We start from the raw sequence: 23,290 nt of genomic DNA on the forward strand, positions 1-23,290 counted from the left end.
TGCTGTGGCCCTACCTGCCCTCAGGGATCGAAAGAGTGGGGTAAAAGCTTAGATTGGGCCCACAACATACACCAGGGACCTCAGGAGTTAGAGCTTGCTGTTTACTGACAAAACTAACTGCGCATCCGAGGCGTGAAAATAGGCCCCGCCCATCTCACTCGACGTTTCCTCAGCCTTAAAGAACCGCACCAGAGCGGTTATAACTAGCCATGTGGGTTTTAAGGCCCGAAAATTAAGCCATGTGTGCCCTAATAAAATTGCCCAAAAACGTTTATTGCCCACAAAAACGTTAAAGCACTCCCAAACAACAAAAAAAGTTTGCTCAAACATTTGTTTCAGTGTCAACCATATTAGAAATTGGCCCCATATGCAAGCTAAGTAATGCACTTCTTTTAGCTCTAGGATTACTGCTTACCCTTACCCTCCTGGGTATAATGTCAGCCTTTCTGAAATACAGTCTCTCCAGAAAAATATGACTGAACATACCTCATTGCTGCATAGCATGAAACCGTTCCTCACACTAAAGTTTCCTGTACTCCTCAGCCTCTGAGGGAACAGCAATGGACCTTAGTTACAAATGCCAAGATCATCATCCTCCAGGCAGCAGTCTTCATCTATCTGCTGCCTGAGAGTAAATAGTACACACCGGTACCATTTAAAATAAACTCTTGCTTGAAGAAATTAAAAACTAATATTTTATCACCTCTTTCACTTTACCCTTCCTAGTACTTAGAGTAGGAAAAGAGAATGACTGGGGGGTGGAGCTAAGGGAGGAGCTACATAGACAGCTCTGCTGTGGTGCTCTTTGCCACTTCCTGTAGGGAAGGATAATATCCCACAAGTAAAGAATGAATCCGGGGACTCGTCTTACCTTTATAGAAGAAAATGACAAAGTTCATTGTGGCATAGGTCATCATATAAATTAACAATACCTCTGTGGGGGACCGTACGGAGACATTGCTTGCTATGGATGTCCCATACACACACAGTCTCATCATTGGATCCTGACACCAGCATACTGCCATCCAGCGATACTGACAGACAGGTTACCTGGTTCCTGAAACCAATAGAGAAATTAAATCATAAGCCTAGACAGCTTACTGCATTACCTGCTATTGACTATAATCACCATCCTTGCCAGACAATCTCTGTTACCTGTGTCCTCTAAACACCTTCTCCAGCTCTGAATGGAAAGTCTTCTCCCTCTGTACTGGCTACAAGACACAGTAGGATCAACAGCAAGACACAGTGGGGTCAACATAAAACTTCTCACACAAGTTTCAAAAGGCTAACTCACCGAAGCACAGAGGTCCACCTGAAATATGGATCCATCACTACCCCCACAAAACAGGTGATACTCAGCAGGGTCAAAGGTCACTGACATAATTCGGACATCAAAAAGCACAGAAAGCAAGAGGTCCCCAGAGGAAATGTCCCAAAGCTACAAGAAACAAGGCAAACCTCACTTGAAAAATCCTTGAACGTCACACTGTAAAATACTGCTTTCATAGAACTAATATAAGGTTAGCATAAAAAGCAATATTCTGCAGTTTTTATATGCTAAAGCCAGCAGGGTTAGTCTTAAGAAGTCTGTTTGCATTCCAGCTCTAATAATTAGAACATCCACAATATTCAGAGATAAATTACATGAAAGGGGGCAAAATAACTAATGAAAAAGGAAATTTATGCTTACCTGATAAATTGATTTCTTCTACGATACTAGTCCACGGATTCATCCTTACTTGTGGGATATTATCGTCCTGCTAATAGGAAGTGGCAAAGAGCACCACAGCAGAGCTGTTTATATATAGCTCCTCCCTTCTCTCCACCCCCAGTCATTCGACCGAAGGTATAGGAAGAGAAAGGAAAAGCTAAAAGGTGCAGAGGTGACTGAAGTTTTGAAAAACAAAATAAATTCTGTCTTAAAAAGACAGGGAGGGCCGTGGACTCGTCGTATCGTAGAAGAAATCAATTTATCAGGTAAGCATAAATTTCCTTTTCTTCTACAAGATACGACGAGTCCACGGATTCATCCTTACTTGTGGGATACAATACCAAAGCAACAGGACACGGATGAACGGGAGGGACAAGACAGATACCCAAACGGAAGGCACCACTGCTTGAAAAACCTTTCTCCCAAAAATAGCCTCAGAAGAAGCAAAAGTATCAAATTTGGAAAATTTGGAAAAAGTATGAAGGCAGGACCAAGTCGCAGCCTTACAAATCTGTTCAACAGAAGCATCATTTTTGAAAGCCCATGTGGAAGCCACAGCTCTAGTGGAATGATCCATAATTTTTTCAGGAGGCTGCTGTCCAGCAGTCTCGTATGCCAGACGGATGATGCTTTTCAGCCAAAAAGAAAGAGGTAGCCGTAGCTTTTTGACCCCTACGCTTTCCAGAATAAACAATGAATAGAGAAGATGTTTGACGGAAATCCTTGGTCGCTTGTAAGTAAAACTTCAACGCACGAACCACGTCCAAGTTATGCAACAGACGTTCCTTCTTAGGAGGAGGATTAGGACACAAGGAAGGAACAACAATTTCCTAATTAATATTCTTATTAGAAACAACCTTAGGAAGAAATCCAGGTTTAGTACGCAAAACCACCTTATTAGAATGGAATATAAGATAAGGCGAATCACATTGCAATGCAGAAAGCTCAGAAACACTTTGAGCCGAAGAGATAGCAACTAAAAACAAAATTTTCCAAGATAACAGTTTAATATCTATGAAATGCATGGGTTCAAACGGAACCCCTTGAAGAACATTGAGAACTAAATTCAAACTCCATGGCGGAGCAATAGGTTTAAACACAGGCTTGATTCTGATTAAAGCCTGGAAAAAAGACTGAACGTCTGGGACATCCGCCAGACGCTTGTGTAGTAAAATTGACAAAGCAGAAATGTGTCCCTTTAATGAACTAGCTGATAATCCCTTCTCCAATCCTTCTTGGAGAAAGGACAAAATCCTAGGAATCTTAACCCTACTCCATGATTAGCCCTTTGATTCGCACCAACAAAGATATTTACGCCATATCTTATGGTAAATCTTTCTCGTGACAGGTTTGCGAGCCTGAATCAAAGTATCAATGACCGATTCAGAGAATCCCTGCTTATTTAAAACTAAGCGTTCAATCTCCAAGCAGTCAGCTGCAGAGAATTTAGGTTTGGATGTTGGAACGGACCTTGAATGAGAAGGTCCTGTCTCAATGGCAGTTTCCACGGTAGCAGAGATGACATGTCCACTAGATCTGCATACCAAGTCCTGTGTGGCCACGCAGGCGCTATTAGAATTACTGAAGCTCTCTCCTGTTTGATTCTTGCAATCAGACGAGGTAGGAGAGGAAATGGTGGAAACACATAAGCCAGGTTGAACGACCAAGGTACTGCTAGAGCATCTATCAGTACAGCTTGAGGATCCCTTGAACTGGACCCGTAACGTGGAAGTTTGGCATTCTGTCGAGATGCCATCAGATCCAATTCCGGTATGCCCCATTGATGAATCAATGATGCAAACACCTCCGGGTGGAGTTCCCACTCCCCCGGATGAGAAGTCTGACGACTTAGAAAATCCGCTTCCCAGTTCTCTACTCCTGGGATATAGATTGCTGATAGATGGCAAGAGTGAGTCTCCGCCCATCGAATTATCTTGGATACCTCTTTCATCGCTAGAGAACTCCTTGTTCCCCCCTGATGATTGATATATGCCACAGTAGTGATATTGTCCGACTGGAATCTTATGAATTTGGCCAAAGCCAACTGAGGCCACGCCTGAAGCGCATTGAATATTGCCCTCAGTTCCAGAATATTGATTGATAATTGAGAATCCACCTGAGTCCAAACACCCTGAGCCTTCAGGGAATTCCAGACTGCACCCCAGCCCAAGAGGATGGCGTCCGTCGTCACTATTACCCATGATGGCCTGCGGAAGCACATTCCCTGGGACAGATGATCCTCTGACAACCACCAAAGAAGAGAGTCTCTGGACTCTCGATCCAGATTTATCTGAGGAGATAAATTTGCATAATCCCCATTCCACTGTCTGAGCATGCACAGCTGCAGTGGCCTGAGATGAAAGAGAGCAAACGGAATGATGTCCATTGCCGCTACCATTAATCCAATGACCTCCATACACTGAGCCACCGATGGCAGAGGAACGGACCGAAGAATTTGACAAGTATTTAGACTCTTTGATCTTCTGACCTCCGTCAGAAATATTTTCAAGTCTACCGAGCCTATCAGAGTTCCCAAGAATGGAACTCTTGTTTGTGGAACAAGTGAACTCTTTTCTATATTCACTTTCCAACCATGAGTTCTTAGAAAAGACAACACGATGTCAGTGTGAGATTTGGTCAGATAAGTTGACGCCTGGATCAGAATATTGTCCAGATAGGGCGCCACTGCTATACCCAGCGGTCTGAGAACCGCTAGAAGGGACCCTAGCACCTTGGTGAAGATTCTGGGAGCTGTGGCCAACCCGAAAGGAAGGGCCACGAACTGATAATGTTTGTCCAGAAAGGCAAACATTAGAAACTGATGATGATCCTTGTGGAAAGGAATGTGAAGATACGCATCCTTCAGATCCACGGTGGTCATATATTGACCCTCCTGGATCATTGGTAAAATTGTTCGTATAGTCTCCATCTTGAACGATGGGAATCTGAGAAATTTGTTTAGACTTTTGAGATCTAAAATCGGTCTGAAGGTTCCTTCTTTTTTGGGAACCACGAATAGATTTGAGTAAAACCCCTGTCCCTGTTCCAGTTTTGGAACTGGGCAAATTACTCCCATTGTATAGAGGTCTCTTACACAGCATAAGAACGTCTCTCTCTTTGTCTGGTCTACAGACAAACGTGAAGGGAGAAAATCTTTGAATTCCAGCTGATACCCCATGGGTCACAATTTCCAATGCCTAGGGATCCTGAACATCCCTTGCCCAAGCCTGAGCAAAGAGAGAAAGTCTGCCCCCTACTAGATCCGGTCCCGGAACGGGAGATGCGCCCCTTCATGCTGTCTTGGTAGCAGAAGCGGGCTTCTTGGCTTGTTTACCTTTATTCCAGGCCTGGTTAGGTCTCCAGATAGACTTGGATTGAGCAGAGTTCCCTTCCTGTTTAGTGGAGGAAGAGGAAGCAGAGGGTACTCCTTTGAAATTTCGAAAGGAACGAAAATTATTTTGTTTACCTCTCATCTTAAAAGACTTGTTCTGTGGTAGGGCGTGACCCTTACCTCCAGTAATGTCAGAGATGATTTCCTTCAGTTCAGGTCCTTGAAAGGAATCGCTAAAAGCTTAGGATTTAGAGGACACATCAGCAGACCACGATTTCAGCCATAACGCTCTGCTGCCCGAATGGCAAAGCCTGCGTTTTTCGCCGCCAATTTTGCGATTTGAAAAGCAGCATCTGTGATAAATGAATTGGCTAGCTTCAGAGCCTTTATTCTGTCTAAAATGTCCTCTAAAGGTGTCTCTACCTTCAGGGACTCCTCCCTCCAGGGTGTCAAACCAGAAAGCCGCTGCAGTAGTTATTGGAACAATGCAGGCTGTAAGAGAAAACCCTGGTGAACAAATAACTTATTTAGAAGGCCCTCTAATTTTTATCCATAGGGTCTTTAAAAGCACAACTGTCCTCAATAGGTATAGTTGTAAGCTTAGCTAGAGTAGATATAGCTCCCTCCACCTTAGGGACCTATTGCCAGGAGTCCCGTATGGTGTCTGATATGTGAAACATTTTCTTAAAGTTAGGAGGGGGAGAAAACGGTATACCTGGTCTATCCCATTCTTTTTTTTTTTTTTTTTTTTTTTAATATTTGTAAAACAGCGTTACCACTACATTTTATAATATGGTAAATATTAAATCACATATTTATTTTACCACGCAGGGTAATTAGTACGAGACAAAAAAGAAACAATATTTTGCGTTATAAGAATTACATAAATAAGAAAACATCATATTTACTTCTCCTACCAAGTGTTAAATTAAACTTTACATCATATAGAAAACCAAAGTTATGATGATTCAAAACAGAAATAGACCAAAACGAGTGTTAGACCTATCCCCAAGCACCTGGGAGAAGCGTTAACTTTTCTAGTAACTTCAAGTTCATAGTAGTTTTAACCACTGTTGGTGGTTTTTGTTTTATTCCCTGAACCCGCCCGAAAAAAAAAAAGAAAAAAGAAAAAAAAGAATTGGACAGAACATCCATACACACCACACAAAAGAAAACCCTCCTCCCTCGCCTCTCCTGTCCTCCTTCCCCTCCAAGGAAACCCTACTATTAACAGGGGTATTAACCGTTTACTGTAACACGCTTATGCCCGTTCGATGGGCAATTTACCGGATTGTATCCAAATATCAAAAAAAGTTGTTTTTTTATAATGGATATAAATTGTTGTTGCAATGGCATGGGATTATTTTTTATTATACCCAGCCATTTTGTTCCATAATGATTGTGTCCGCAATTAACGCTTTATAAATTTGAAAAGACAGAGACCTGCCAGATTTCCAGTTTAACAAAATTAAATTACGGCCAGCTAGGATCAGTGTGTTAATTGTCTTATATTGTTTATTTTTTTCATAATTACACATAAAGAAAATCTCTTGGGAACCTATCATGTATTGCTCGTCTAAATTTAGGGATAGCCAGAAGTTTACCTTATTCCAGATTTGTTTAATTTTCGGGCATCTCCAAAAACAGTGCATAATATCACATTTCAAACAAATATAATTATCAGTTAGGTACCATTTTTTTTAAGCTGTGCTGGAGTGACATATACCATATTAAGAAGTTTGCAGTGCGATTCTCTCCATGAAATTATACTAGTTGCTTTTTGCACTAATCTAAAACTATCCTCAATCTCTTCAGAGGTAATAAAGGGAAGATTTATTTTCCATTTCTTTAGTAACTCCTCTAGACGTATCTGACCAGCCTTAGTAAGTAACAAATTGTACATGAAAGAGAAGGACATATTACCTTGCTTATAAACATTAATTGCTAAATTGATATCTCCCAACTTCCAGCCTGATTTATTGTCCTCCCGTAATTTCCCATACATATGTCTCAGCTGTAAGTATGCGAAAAAACTGTTTATGGATCCCATACTCTTTCTGCAGGTCCACAAATGACAGCCATATCTAGCTTGTCATCCCTAATTTGAATCACATCCTGCAGGCCTTTATTAGACTAGTCCTTGAAAGTGCTAGAGGAGATTCCACTTGGGAAGTTTGGGTTACCACAAATTGGGAGATATTTAGAGGATTTCCACTTAATGTTTAAGTCATCACATAGTTTATGGCATGCCAAGATAGGATTCAACAACGTCCCCATCCGAGCCAAGCATTTAGGTAAATCCTTATCTAAATGGATCAAAGCCTTCAGTGAATATGGGGTCACACTTCCCGTCTCTAGGTACAAATTGGTTGAATACTCTTTCTGTAATCCAATCTAGGATATATTTACTTTGCGTGACTAGATTATAGTATCTAAGGTTTGGCAATGCCAGGCCACCTACATACTTCTGCAGAGAGAGATTGTATGTAGATATTCGCCTATACTTTTGCTTCCATACAAACCCTGCTGTAATACCATTAAACGATAATATATCTTTGCTGTTAATCAAAAACGGAAGATTTTGCAGTAAATATAATAGTTGTGGAAAGAAAATAGTCTTGACCAGAACAACTCGAGCTGAGAGTGAGATTTGAAGCAACATCCACTTTTCTACTTTTCTTTTATACTTACAAAAGTAGGATGTAAAATTTAGGTTATACCAGGCCGCTGGGTCCTTATGTATTTTAATCCCTAGATAATTTATTGAGTCCACTGATTTAAACAGGTATCTAAAGCTTGGGGGCTCATTTTGAGTGATCCATAAAATTTCGGATTTTTCTGGATTAATTTTATAGCCTGAAAAGGACCCAAATTGTTTTGCCAAGGTCAGAAAATGCTGAATTGAATGGTCGGATTCGTTCAAGAATAGGAGTAGATCATCCGCATATAGAGTGAGAACTATTTTCACCTTACCAACCGTTATCCCCAATAGTTCTTGTCTCAATTTAATCGCAAAAGGCTCTTACGCCAGGTTGAACAGGAGGGGTGAAAGAGGGCAGGCCCTGGCGTGTGCCTTTTTTCTAGAGTGATGTCTTGGGAAAGTTCAGAATTAATTAACAGATTAGAAATGGGGTTTTGATAAATTGCATGTATCATATTTAAAAAATTCCCTTTAAATCCAAAACTCGCTAACGAAAAAAATAAATGGTCCCAATTGATGAGATCAAATGTCTTTTCGGCATCAATCGCTAGTAGCGCCAAATTAGATCTCTTTCGATGTTCTTTACCCTTATTTTCAGTCCAGAAAACTTCTAAAACCGTCAACACCCGGTGAATAATTTTAGATACATTTCTACTTGGCATAAACCCAACTTGATCTGGGTGGATTAAATTCCCTATATAAGTTTTCAATCTATTTGCTATAATAGACATAAAAATTTTATAATCACAATTTAATAAAGATATTGGTCTATATGCGGACAAGTTTTCTGGATCTTTATTCTTTTTATGAATCAAAATAATAGTTGACGCAGAGAAGTATCTAGAGGGCTTTTTGTTTTTGATGTAGTATAAATTAAAAAGATTCACTAAAGTATCTGGGATGTGCTCTTGTAGAATTTTATATAGTTCAATCGGAAGTTGATCCGGGCCGGGGGCTTTATAGGTTTTGGCTATTTTAATCTGCTTTGTCACTTCTTCCGGTGTAATTGGGAGATTTAATAGCTCTAAGTCTTGTTCAGAGATTATAGGAATTTTAAGGTTATTCCAAAAACTTTGTTTATTACGTATATTAATTTCTTCCCCCTTATAGATCTTATAAAATTCATAAAAAGCTTCTTTTATTTCCATAGGATTAGTGACACTTTAACCTAGCAGTCTGAGTTTATGGATTCTTTTGCTGCTTTGTCGATTTTTGATCAGGGTTGAGAGATATCTGGCCGATCTTCCATAATTCCCGCGGTATTTTTCTCTTGATTTTAAATCTTCTTGTATAGTCTTATGTTTAATAAAGAAATCCCTTTCCTTTTTCTTTTCAGCGTATTTGTCCCAGGCTAAATTAACAGGTTTTTTTTATATATAACTCATAGGCATTTCTGACTTGGTTCGTTAACTGAATTTCTCTGGCCTTACTTTTCTTTCTCCATTTACATAAATATGCTCTTATTTCTCCCCTAATAAAGGCCTTAAATGCTTCCCAAAAAAATTCAGGTTTGACCACATATGCATCATTATTATGGTTATACTCGTTCCATTTGTCAGTCAAACAATTGGTAAACTGTATCCTTAATATCTGCCCTAACGACTTGATTTAATGCATATTTTGAAACCAGAAAAAAAATCTATACGCGAGAGTGTACTAAATGTTTTCGATTCGCATGTATACGCTTTAACATCCGGGAATTGTGCACGCCATATATCTGTTAGCCTTAAATCCGTCATAAAATTAGAAAGAATCCTATTTTTCCCTTGTTCGCATTTATTTGTACATTTAAACCTGTCCAATCGGGGCCTGAGCGCTATATTGAAGTCTCCGCCCATTATAATTTTCTGGTTACTAAAATACATCAATTTAGATTTCAAATTATCCCAAAATACTCTATCTTGTTTATTAGGACCATATACGTTGCATAGGACCATTTTTACTTCATGAATTAATATCTCTAAAATAAGATATCTCCCATTCTGATCTATAATTTGGGAGAGAATGTCGCACTGCAAACTCTTATTGAGTAAAATCGCTACTCCCCTTTTTCCGCCCGCAGTATGGTGAACATATATTTCCCACCCATTTAGATTTTAATTTTAATGCTTCCTCCGGTTTTAAGTGCGTCCCTTGCAAGAAGACAATTTGTGGGTTAAGGGAATTTAAATATTTTATTATTGACTTTCTTTTAATAGGTCATGTTATCCCACTCACGTTCCAAGATAAAAAATTAAGTTTATTTATATTCATCCCATTCTTATTTTTAACAATTTCCGAAAATCTCTTAGGAACCGGAAAAACATCAGAGCACTGTGAGGGTACATCGGAAATGGCCAATAAGGCATCAGAGGGTTCAGTATTCACATTAATACCTGGTCTACTGCGTTTTCCCTGCAAAACTGGCAGTTTAGATAATACCTCTGTAAGGGTAGTTGACATAACTGCAGCCATATCTTGCAGAGTAAAAGAATTAGACGCACTAGAAGTACTTGGCGTCGCTTGCGTGGGCGTTAAAGGTTGTGACACTTGGGGAGAATTAGATAGCATATCCTGATTCTCTTCAGAATGAGAATCATCCTTAGACACACTTTCATTACCTAAAATATGTTCTTTACAGTGTAAGGCCCTTTCAGTACAAGAAGGACACAAGAGGGGGTTCCACAATGGCTTGTAAACACAGAGCATTGACTTTCCTCAATGTCAGACATGTTGAACAGGCTAGTAATAACCACAAAGTCATTAAAACACTTTATAATGTAAAACAAATTTTATGAAAACAAGTACTGCGCCTTTAAGAAATAGAAAGCGCACAATTTTTCCAAATCTGCCTAAAAATGTTCAGTTTTAAGGTAATCCTGTCCTATATTGCAGTCGGATATTGCACCACAAACAAGAGCAAAATAACCCTCTAAACTAGCAAATTAACCCCAAAAACGTTAATGTACAAAATTTGACAAACCCCTGCACCTCGCAACAACCTGCCCCCAGGGATCTGAGAAATGCTTCAAAATCACTCCGGTACACAAATATTCAGTTTGGGCCCAACCGGAGCTGAAAACGGCTGTCTGCTTGCCAAAGTAACAGCGCAACTGAGGCGCGAAAATTAGGCCCCGCCCATCATATTCGATGAAAACTCAGCCTCAACAACCGCATGTAAAGCGGTTTATAACTAGCCATGTGGATAGGCATCCATAAAAAGTATGATACTAGCCATGTGGACCCCCAGCACAAAGTATAACAACCAGCCATATAACCTTTTTTCTGTTAATAAAAAAAACATTAGGCTGCCCCAGTGTCTTAACAATGCTGCTATAATATCTAATGCTGCATTAAGCCCTAATAAAAAATAATACACAGGATTTCAGTAATACCCCTTGTTATTCTCTATAGGATTACTGCATACCCCTTCCCTCTTTGGGAACTATGTCAGCCAGTTCTGATATATCACAGTCTCCTCAGAAATAAATGACTGAACATACCTCAATGCTGCTTGTAGCATGAAAAACGTTCCCCACCTGAAGATTTCATTTGTACTCCTCAGCAACTCTGTGGGAACCGACATGGATCTTTGTTACATCTGCTAAGATCATAAACCTCAAGGCAGAAATCTTCTTCCATATGCTGCCTGAGGAAAATAGTACTCACCGGTACCATTTAAAAAAAAAACTTCTTGAAGAAACTAAAAACTATCATTTTAACACCTCTTTCACTTTACCTCTTCCTATTACTAGCATAGGCAAAGAGAATGACTGGGGGTGGAGAGAAGGGAGGAGCTATATATACGGCTCTGCTGTGGTGCTCTTTGCCACTTCCTGTTAGCAGGAGGATAATATCCCACAAGGATGAATCCATGGACATTTTGTATAATATCAAGGTGTTTACAGCCCCTTTTATAAAGGACATGTGCCTCAATCCATGTAAAATTATTCTCTCTTGTATTAGATGATGTCCACAAGGGGGGACTCTCTCTATTCACATAAATTACTTAACATTATTAATGAGAATATTGTAAAAACTCGATTGCCATCTTGATGACAAGATGAAAAACAGGCAATTTGTTATTATTAAGATAGACATATGTCACATTGAGGCTGCACATCAAAATTTTAGAAGCCTTAAAAAGGGACACAATTATATGCAGCATAACTGTAAAAAGCCGACAAGAAAATATCACCTGAGCATCTCTATGTAAAAAAGGAAGATATGTTACCTCAAAATGTCTTCAGCTCACCAGAGTAAATGCTGTGTAAAGTTATACTTCAGCAGCTGCCCAGCTGCAAGTTAAAAAAAATAGCAGTGCTGAGATAATGCTTTGCCTTTGCTATGATCTTATGAGATTTCATAGAACTTACTTAACCCTCGGTCTACCGTTTTTTCTTTTGTGCCACCTTGCACCGCCAGGGTGCAATGGGCCCTGTACTATAGTTTGGTACTATAATGAATGAATGTTGCATCATTTTAGTATAATTATTTTTATTGTGAAACAGGGTAATTATGAATTTTGATTATAATTTTAGCTAGTAAAATATTAAATAACCATGAAATACTAAGAAATGCTTACTCATTTAGTGATAATAAAGTATATTCTTCATATTTTGAGCACTGTGAAGAGTATTTGTCTTATGTTGCACATAAATTCGCAGATAACGATAAAAATGATAAAGAAATTGTCAATTGAGAGAAACATGAAATTTTGTAGGTGTAGGTGTAGGGCATAGGTAGTTAGAAAAGTGATGCTAATATGATGAAAAAGTTTCACTGTGCACAGTACAAACACACCACTTTCAGATGTTCTTGACATACATTTTTTTTGTACACACAACACACTGTTCAAGTTTTTCTGTCTTTGCTGTTAGGGAAGATACAGCAATGTGCTTTCTTTCTTGGTGGTTCTTCGGAGCTAGAAGTTTGAGGAACGTCAGGCCCCTCAGATACACATCTTGGGGAAGCACTGGCTAGAGTAAGGAAAAACGTCCTTTTGTGCGATTTACTTGCGTTCCAGTCTGGTTTTAGCGACATCCAGATAATGTAGGCGTTAATAGCACTAACATCCAACATGTTATAAAATATAACCATTGGCCATCTGGTCATTTGTTTAGTACTGTAAGTATGAACCATCTGATCCAACGTATCGACGACTCCTTTTGTCTCATTGTATGACTGAATTATCTCTGTTTTTTTTTTGTCTTCTCGGTTTTGAACAGTAGGTTGGGAATGCATAGAGCTCAAGAGGGTAACAACTTTGTTTTCTTGGGACAGTATGATGTAACAGATCAGTCTATGTATATCCGCTTCACGGATCAATGTACATATAAACAGGGGATTTGTTCCGTAAGCCCTGTGATGGAAATACAAAAGTGCCAAAAGCAGAATGTACTTCTTAAAAATCATGACTCACCGAAATCTGAAAGTTATACTTTCTCCGCTTTACAGCCTTGGTCTTAGCACGCCAGAAGTCTGCAGTCTCCTTTCTGTACACCTGTGGTGTTACGCTTGAAGTTCAGATCACGTGGGGGTCAGACTGGCCAATCGTTGCAGCAGATTATCGGAGTTCATCACAACTTTCTGAAAACCAGAGTCGACTAGACATTTTGGTTTTTTGTGGTCACAAATTCTTGGGGCAGTTCTTTTTTGTTTTTAAAAAATTGTTCCAACAACTCATTTTCTTTTCCAGTATTTTTTTAGCTAACTGCAGGCTCGTGAAGAAGTTATCACAAATGTTGTTTCTTCCAGAATGTAATATTCCTTGAGCCATATCCATTACCACTCGCTCCCCTAATTCACTTCCCTTTCTTGGTCTTGAAATTTCCCGGTGTACACCTGCATATCGTATGCATAGGAAGTTAGGCTGTCGCATATTGCTCATATTTGTATGCCATATTTCCCTAGCTTCGATGGAATTTATTGTTTGAAAGGGCAACGACCACAAAAGGTCACTAATTGTTCATCAACTCATCGACTCTCCAGGAACAAATGCTTCAGAAAGAGTTTTTACCCACAGATCTAAGCATTCTCGGATGGGCTGCAACTTATCAGTAGAACGATTTTGTCGTCTAGCAGCAGCAGCATCAAATCTCAGAACTCTGGAAATGTTCTGAAAGTGAGTTCTGCTCATTGATTTGTTGAATATTGGGCAACCATGTTCTCTGCTCCATAAATTAGACACTTCTTCATTATTACCCTTGTAGACGCCGATCAAAATGAGTACACCAATTAACTTGTGCAATTCATCTGTAGTTAGATTAGACCATTGAGCTCCATATACAGCCGAACCTTCTTTATTGGTCCATTTATAATTGGTTTCAACAAAGGGTTTTTGGGGGAAAAAAGCACAAATGATGATTCTATTGTGTGTCTTTTTGCAAAACGGCTGGCACCTGGTGTTTCTCGAATGATGTTTACTTGCCTCATGGATTGTTGATAGGCACAGAATTCCATTTTTCATTCTTATCTTATGAATAGTAAATAGTTCTATTCACAGATGAAGATGGCAAATCGGTTTGGGTGGTAGGTGCTGTGACGGTGCTATCATCAGAATCCGAGTTATCTTCTACAAAGATATCATTTATTTCGTTTTAGTCATCCGATGGCTTGTAATATGATGCATGTTTATCTTCTTCAGAATATGAGTTCAACAGACTTCGTATTTCTTCATTACTGAGGTGTTTACGAGCCATGATGAAACTACACCAAGTCAGGAAAGCATAACAAATATTTAATAGCTAATTAAAAAAAGTTTTGTTTAAGCATTGGCCTATCCTCCTAAGGGACCCTATACTCAAGAAAACTCTTGAGACACAACCACATTTGGTCTTTAGGAGGGCACCTACCTTCAAACAAACTCTTGCTCTGAGTAAAGTGGTTATTTCCAAAAAAGCCATTAGAAATAGAGATCAAGCTAAAAAGGTTTTACACAAGGGAGTATTCAAATGTGGGAAGAAAATATGTTTTATGTGTAGCTACAAAACACATGGTCATAAAAGTATTAAATCTAATGCCACAGGAGTAACATTACAGATTGGAGAGCACCTCACTTGTAGTTCTTCATTTGTTATCTATATTCTCACTTGCAAATGTGGACTCCAATATTTGGGTTGCACGACACGTAATGTACGCACTAGGTGGAGTGAACATTTCCGCAATATTAAAAATAAATCACTCAAACATAGTGTTTCTAGACACCGTGTACATGAACATAATGGAGAACCCTGCAATTTTCGCATAACCCCTTTAGAAAGTATCCCAGGTTCCAATAAATATAATATATTCATTAAACTAAGGCAAAACAAAACTTTTTGGATCTATAAATTTGGTTCATTATTTCCATTGGGTCTCACTGAGGTGATAGATACTGATGCCTTCTAATCTGTTTATATATTTTCATTTGTTAATGTGTCATGATCTGATGTATGTTTATGACTTATCATCCTGTTGGGTTTATTCAGGTTCTTTCAGAACCTGGATTAATTAGCTTATGGTTTTGTTTATATGAGTTGTATTATATTTTATACTACTTTTTTTTGCTTATTTTTAATTATGTGTTTTTAACCATGTATGTTAAAGGGACACTGAACCCAAATTTTTTCTTTCGTGATTCAGATAGAGCATGCAATTTTAAGCAACTTTCTAATTTACTCCTATTATCAAATTTTCTTCATTCATTCATGCAATGTTTATTTGAAAAGAAAGAATGTAAGTTTAGATGCCAGACAATTTTTGGTAAACAATCTGGGTTGTCCTTGCTGATTGGACAGCACCAATAAACAAGTGCTGTCCATGGTCCTAAACCAAAAATTTGCTGACTCCTTAGCTTAGATGCCTTCTTTTTCAAATTAAGATAGCAAGATAAAGATAAATTGATAATAGGAGTAAATTAGAAAGTTGGTTAAAATTGCATGCTCTATCTGAATCATGAAATAATGTTTTGGGTTCAGTGTCCCTTTAAACATTCCTTTAGTATCTGTATGTCCTCCTATGTGGTTAGTGTTATACACTAGTATGTCCATGTGGTATCTTTGCATATTGTATTCGAGTTTAATAACAAATTGGCACTACATTACATCCTTAAATTATATGTTGGGCTTGCATGTAGTGTCGTTAGATGTAGTTGAATGAATGTTCGCCCTCATTTCTCTAAAGGGAAACTACATTTTATTTAGCACAAAAAACACCATTTATCATCATATTAGTATCACGTTTTTAAAACACATTAAATATTAGGGTTTCCTTGGTATTTGTATTGGACTTATCAACTTATTGATTTTTTCATTTTGCATCAGAGGTCTGTATATATACACATCACAGTTATTTATCCATATGCATAATATATATAACATTTATGTACCTAGTAATAAGCTTAATAATTTGACCTGTTTTGAACTATCACGTTATGCTTTAGAAGGAAATATTAATTTTACATTTTATATTTAGGATTGATATCCAGATACATATATAGGTGATAAGATTATATATATATATATATATATATATATATATATATATATATATATATATATATATATTTTTTTTTTTTTTTTTTTTTCTGTTGGCCTATGGATGATCTTTTTACCTTTGTCAAAGTCCACTCCTAGTCACATATCCACTAGACACACATTTATATATTTTTTTTAATTTCAGCTTTTTTGTCTTTTAATACACTGTAGATGTCCGGGGCGCATTTCATTTATTTGGGTTTAATTGTTTACTTTTTTGTCTGACTCACAGTGACGTCAGATCTAGCGATATCCCCTTTTCGCTGATAGGTCTAGCCACACAGTAACTCAGTCTTCATTACGTATTAACGTAGTAATGTACCAATAGCACTCTTTTATATACACTTGTTGCTATGCAGCGTAATTTCGATCGCAGATGTATATAGCAGTTTAGCGATGTATGCTAGTTGGTATACATAGTGTCCCGCAGTCACTGTATTTTTATTATAGATTTACCTGGCACTAAGAGAGCAAGTTTCTCTACACACATAAGACAATAAAGGTAACGTAATTTCTTATACATATTCATATATACTTGGTGATGTTAAACATCACTATGCACTCCTTTCAATACTACAACACAGTGCCTTTTTATTTTTTCTCTTACACAATAGAGATATCTAAATGAACCACATAACTAAATGTATTACCGCATTGTATATTTCCAATGTGTATGAATAAATGATTTTTACACACCCACCATTAGGACGACAGGGATTGGTTTGCTTTTTTCCTCCCAGTAGGGGAGGTGCTAACAAATGTTTGGTAGTGTTTGGTGAAATTAAAAGTTTAGTTATGCCTGATGAAACGGCCTTAGAGCCAAGAAACGCGTTGTAAAATATATTTTTTTTTGCTCATTTTAGTGGAACTGTTTTAATGGTATTTTCGGGCACTGTGTTTATAATAAATACTTTCTATATGATATCACTTTGTTTTTTCTACAGTGAGCTTTGCACTACCAAACAAACTCATTGCTGAATCTTCTGGTTCCAGAGCCCAGGAACAGCCAGCTGGTGAGCTGTGATAACCAGCCTGCATCCACAAGCACATTGGTGTGCTCTACGTAAATGTGAGTACCCTGTGCTTATTCTTGTGTGAAGACTCTATATTATCTACTGATACAAACATGTTGGCGCCTCTCTGTTTTTGGATTATCTTATAAAAGCTAAGAAAGCAAGTCCTAAAACTTGCAGACTGAAAACGGCTCACTGAGTGCAGTACAGTAATCATGTGACTTGATGAGTCATAACGGAGAAACCATTGAACCCTTCCAGTGTACGATGCTATAATTTGAATTTACAGGAAAAATGTAAATTCAAAAAATGCACGCTTTCAGAGGTTTATAACTGTCTAGTTAGCAGTAAAAAAAGTAATAAGTTCTTATCAAATAATAATAATACATTCCATTAAAAAAACACAACACAAACTACCTACAGGGTCTACTGGACCCTGCCGGTAGACCGAGTGTTAAAATGAAAAACGAATAGGAAAATAAGATGACTGTGCCTTCACATGACAGATACACACTCCCTAGCTTGTCATGGGACAAGCATTCTGACTGGCTGCTTAAAGTCTCTTTACAGTGGAGTGTGAATACTTAGGAAATTTGAGGTCAAATATCTTCCTTTTTTACATAGAGCTGTTCAGGTGATATTTTATAGTCAGCTTTTTACAGCTATGCTGCATCAATTTTATAGGCTTCAGCATTTGGGTATCATGTCCCTTTTAGGGCTGAATGTAAATATATTTATTAAACACAAATAATATACTTCCTACAAAAATGTCCAGTGACACAGTGCCAGATATAGGTAAGGTTGCAAGGTACACTATATCTTCGGTATTCGCTCCTCCAGAGGGCTCTTTTGAGTTATGTCCACCTCGTCTACCCATTCCCCAGAAGTCTCAAAAGCACATAGTTTATTTCTGTTTTTTTCCAGGGGCTGTATATGACCCATGGGCCTCAAGGTGGCCAGCCGTGCTATATGTTTTAGAGAGCAATAAAATGCTTGACTAAACCCATTTAGGAGATTGACAATTTGTGATATGTATATATGCCATAGGGCCCAATGTTTAAAAACTTTCCAGCATAGAGAGAAATCACATTTTTTTTAAAGCTTTACATTATACTCTATGTGTCTCCCTTTGACAACCAGAGCCCTCCATAGCAAGATAAAAAGCTCTCAAGTTTGCCTTTGAAAAACCTTGCAGTACTGACAAGATTTCTTAGACAATCTTGCCACACCAGAGAGCTTTAAAGAATTGGGCCCTTAGAAAGACTAAGATTTTCAGAAAAAGACCCACGAAAAGGTTTATTTTATAGGAAACATTATATAGGGCTGAATCATTCCTGCATATCTTTTTATAATAGAATGAGACTCTCCGGCTTTATATACAACTCCAATATATTGTCATAACTACTTCTGAGCTTGGATGGGGTGCTTTAATCAATGTAAGATGGTCAATCTTCCTTTTTTTAAATACAAATCTACAAAGTTTGGTTTGTTGGTGACTGGCTAAGTAAAATATTGCTATATTGTGCGAACAAATTTAAAAATGTTTTATGTGCAATTGGATGTGCGGCAATACCCCTATTGTGTGTTATATATATATATATATATATATATATATATCACGTACACAGAAGAAAGACGTACCTGGAATGTATTCCTGGTACAAATAAAGACAGGGTATCAGCACTCTTTTAGAAAAACTCCGAAGTCATTAAATATAATTCAATAGCTTTAATCGTGGTAGTCAGATCCCCCACATCATGGGAACAGATCTATGCAGAGTATAAAAAGCACATAAGCATACAAGTTCGGCTCATGAATGACAATTTTAAAGAACCTGACCGGTCAGGGATACACAAAGAGCACATCTGTGGCAGAGTACAGATATCAGAAAAATGGCTTAATCACAGGATTGTATAGTAGACCACTACACCCAACTGCACACAGAACCCCCCAGACAAACGGCTGGAAGGTATATCCTGGGCAGATTAAGGAACCGGGATCTAAGTGGTTAGTATAACAATATCTGTGTTATGCAACATGTATTTTAGTGGTTACACTAGTTAGAATGTACATAAATTCTAGAATTAACAAAGTATCATTTGTTATATCAAGTGAGACCTCCTCTGGCTTAGCTACACCCAGCTGCTTACAGCACCCCTGCAAGTAAGAGGTTAATGGCTGCGCAGGTTGTAGACGGGATCTAAGCAAGCCAGTAGGCGAGCCCCCTGAATATGCACATAAACAAACAAGTGGGCACCAAGGATAGAAAAAGTGCGGTTAGTGCAGTATATTATCGATTCTCATTATGTATGTACACACACAGTTTCACAGAAAAAGTCTGCAATGCAAGATGCAAAGATGTTAGCATAAAGATGTCGCAAGCAGATTAGTATTTCCACATAAAGGCCAGTAAAAGTCAAGTTGTGTATTGTAAAGCATCCCTAAAATACACAAGAACCCCACAAATCCACCTGGCCGCCCAATAATAGCAGGCATAGGGAGCCTAACTGAAAACCTTGGCAACTATATAGATCACTTCTTACGACCTTTTCTCACGACCATGCCCTCATTTGTCTTAGATACAGCTGATTTCCTGAGAAAGGTTGAAGGATTGAGTGTTCCAAAAGGGGCTCTCTTGGTATGCCTTGACGTTGAAGGACTATATTTGTCCATCCCGCATGAAGTGGGCATTGAGGCATGTAAACACTTTCTCATGACAAGAGGAAACTATGCCCAGAAACATACAGACTTTGTTGTCGAGCTACTTAGATTTGTATTAACAAATAATGTATTTATGTTGGACAGCAAGATATATAAACAACTAAGAGGCACTGCCATAGGTGCTACTTGCGCACCGACATACGCCTGTCTTCACCTAGGCGTATGGGAAATGGAGGAGGTTTTTCAGAGCCCCCACATATAGTTGAGATATGTGGATGATATTTTCCTCATCTGTGAGGGCTCTGAGAGCCTCCTAAAAGAATTTGTTGACACCTTAAATGTAAATAATAGAAATATCTCTCTTACTGTCCAGTACAGCAGGGAGGCAATTGCATTTTTAGACATTGAGGTGAAACTTGATAAAGGGGTGGTTTCAACTGAGAACTTTCGCAAATCCACTGCGACTAATAGCCTATTGATTGCATCTAGCCATCATCCAAACCATTTGAAAAAAAGGAATACCTAAAGGTCAATTCCTATGGCTTCGTAGGAATTGCTCTAGTAAAGAGAAATATCTAAAACATGCATCAGAAATGAAACAAAGATTCTTGAATAGGGGATATTCTAAGAGAGTGATTAAGGGGGCATTTAATAATGCGCTACATGTGGATAGGGAAAAACTTCTCATGCCCATATCAAGAAGTAATGAATCTAAATTAAGATTAATTAAGGGTATTCTTGCAAAGAACTGGCACATTCTTACTAGTGACACAGGGGTAAAAAAGGAAGTAGGTGATTTTTCAAACATTACCGCCAGACGGGCACCAAACCTTAAGGACAAGCTGGTAAGGAGCCAATATTTGTCCAAATCGGGACAAAGTAATTGGCTTACAAAACAAAGGTCCATAGGGAATTTTCCCTGTGGAAAATGTGTAACATGTAAATTCATGCGCAAGACAAAAGAGTTCAAAACGAATACGGGCAAAACCTATAGATTGAAACACTTTGTGAACTGTGACACTGAGGGGGTTGTCTACCTGTTGTCCTGTGACTGCCCACTTTTCTATGTAGGAAAAACGAAGAGGGCACTAAAGGACCGCATCTCTGAACACATGTAAAGAACAAAAATCCTAAAAGCAATGTGGCAAAACATTTTGAACAGACACATAATTTCAATCCTGATTCACTCAGATTCGTGGGTATAGATAAAGGCATCATAAACGGGAGAGGAGGGGATAATGATAAAACCCTCCTAAGGAAGGAATGCAGGTGGATATCAATCCTTGGGACACAAATTCCAAATGGTCTCAATGATAAATTAGATATGGCCTGCTTCCTATGAAATTATGTTTATGATAAAGTGGAGCATTGATATAGCGAGGTATTTGCTCTCACACTCCACTTTTCATAAACGCTAAATAAGCAGACTCTATCGTATACAAGTTGTCTGAAATGGAATGTTAACTTAAGAATGACAAATCCTAATGTTTTTATTTTTATTATAAAGACTAAATGTTGCAACAAATATATAAAATTTCTTAATTTTGTTTGCTTTTAAACTTGGTAATATAAGGCTGTAAATATATGTAATCACATAAGATTGAAAAGATGTTTTCAGCAGTATGCTAAACTTTCACCTTCCAGCAGAGGCGCAATATCACTGATCTATAAAATAGGATGTGTGGATCCAAGCAGAATCACGCCCTGACGAAGCCCGGTCTGAATCTCAGTCGAGCAGGTGAAACGCGCGTCGGCATTGGTGGAGCCGACCAGGTCATGTGACACACGTGGAGCGCCGCTGTGTTTGGCGTTGGCGATGGAGATCGCTACTGGCATGGAGTGCTAACAAGTGGGGATTGTACACACCAAAGTGGATACCTGGTGCAAAAACATCTGAAAGCAAGGTCGTATGAATATAACATGTTGACATCTGAAAAAAGTATTGATATGGAATAGGTGACCATGTTGAAGAAATCCACGGCATTAAAGCTAAAAGCTGTGTAAAAGTTGGAAAAGGCGCTGCCTTGTCTTATATAAAGACCAATATCTTGATATCTGTCTTCGCTTGGAGTCATACATTTCTTGCTTAGACTGTGCTTTACAATACACAACTTGACTTTTACTGGCCTTTATGTGGAAATACTAATCTGCTTGCGACATCTTTATGCTAACATCTTTTCATCTTGCATTGCAGACTTTTTCTGTGAAACTGAGTGTGTACATACATAATGAGAATCGATAATATACTGCACTAACCGCACTTTTTCTATCCTTGGTGCCCACTTGTTTATTTATGTGCATATTCAGGGGGCTCGCCTACTGGCTTGCTTAGATCCCGTCTACAACCTGCGCAGCCATTAACCTCTTACTTGCAGGGGTGCTGTAAGCAGCTGGGTGTAGCTAAGCCAGAGGAGGTCTCACTTGATATAACAAATGATACTTTGTTAATTCTAGAATTTATGTACATTCTAACTAGTGTAACCACTAAAATACATGTTGCATAACACAGATATTGTTATACTAACCACTTAGATCCCGGTTCCATAATCTGCCCAGGATATACCTTCCAGCCGGTTGTCTGGGGGGTTCTGTGTGCAGTTGGGTGTAGTGGTCTACTATACAATCCTGTGATTAAGCCATTTTTCTGATATCTGTACTCTGCCACAGATGTGCTCTTTGTGTATCCCTGACCGGTCAGGTTCTTTAAAATTGTCATTCATGAGCCGAACTTGTATGCTTATGTGCTTTTTATACTCTGCATAGATCTGTTCCCATGATGTGGGGGATCTGACTACCACGATTAAAGCTATTGAATTATATTTAATGACTTCGGAGTTTTTCTAAAAGAGTGCTGATACCCTGTCTTTATTTGTACCAGGAATACATTCCAGGTACGTCTTTCTTCTGTGTACGTGATACATTAAAATTAAGGGTCTGCACCATATCTATTTTGGCTAATTGGGCATTTAAGCCTAGTTGCAATGAATTCAACTCCACTAGCAATTGCGTCCTTTCCTAGTTGTTCTTGATTATATATATATCTGCACGATTAATCGCATATGCGATTTAAAACCGCAATTAATCGCCGCGATTTTAAAACCGTGAGTCGCGATTTTTTCCTAAATAAAAAAATCCTCAGAAGTGGCTATAATATTGATTTGTTTGTGATTTCTTGCAAACCAGCTCCATCTAGTGGTTGCTTTTAGCACACATTTGTAAAATGGCTGTTTTACTTTCACTTTCTGTTCTCAGTAGCAGCCGATCAATCTAGAAGTCTAAAAGCAGAGCCCATGCAGGAATGAACAGGAGAGAAAGCCACTTACTTATATTTCCCCCTAGGGACGTCTGTAGTCTGTGTGAGAGGTTCCATAATGT

General features: G+C 38.4%; 1 protein-coding gene across 1 annotated transcript in view; it reads right to left on the reverse strand.

Moving 5' to 3' along the window:
* WDR18 (WD repeat domain 18) overlaps window positions 1–23,290 on the reverse strand; it is a 91,867-nt gene that overhangs the window by 19,166 nt on the left and 49,411 nt on the right. The window contains exons 5-7 of the mRNA XM_053702818.1: window positions 1,298–1,441; window positions 1,156–1,214; window positions 933–1,057 (exon numbers count right to left, since the gene is read on the reverse strand). Coding sequence (XP_053558793.1) covers window positions 933–1,057; window positions 1,156–1,214; window positions 1,298–1,441 — 328 coding nt within the window. The remainder of the gene's footprint in view (window positions 1–932; window positions 1,058–1,155; window positions 1,215–1,297; window positions 1,442–23,290) is intronic.

Source organism: Bombina bombina, chromosome 2, assembly GCF_027579735.1.
Source record: "Bombina bombina isolate aBomBom1 chromosome 2, aBomBom1.pri, whole genome shotgun sequence".
NCBI classification, from domain to species: domain Eukaryota; kingdom Metazoa; phylum Chordata; class Amphibia; order Anura; family Bombinatoridae; genus Bombina; species Bombina bombina.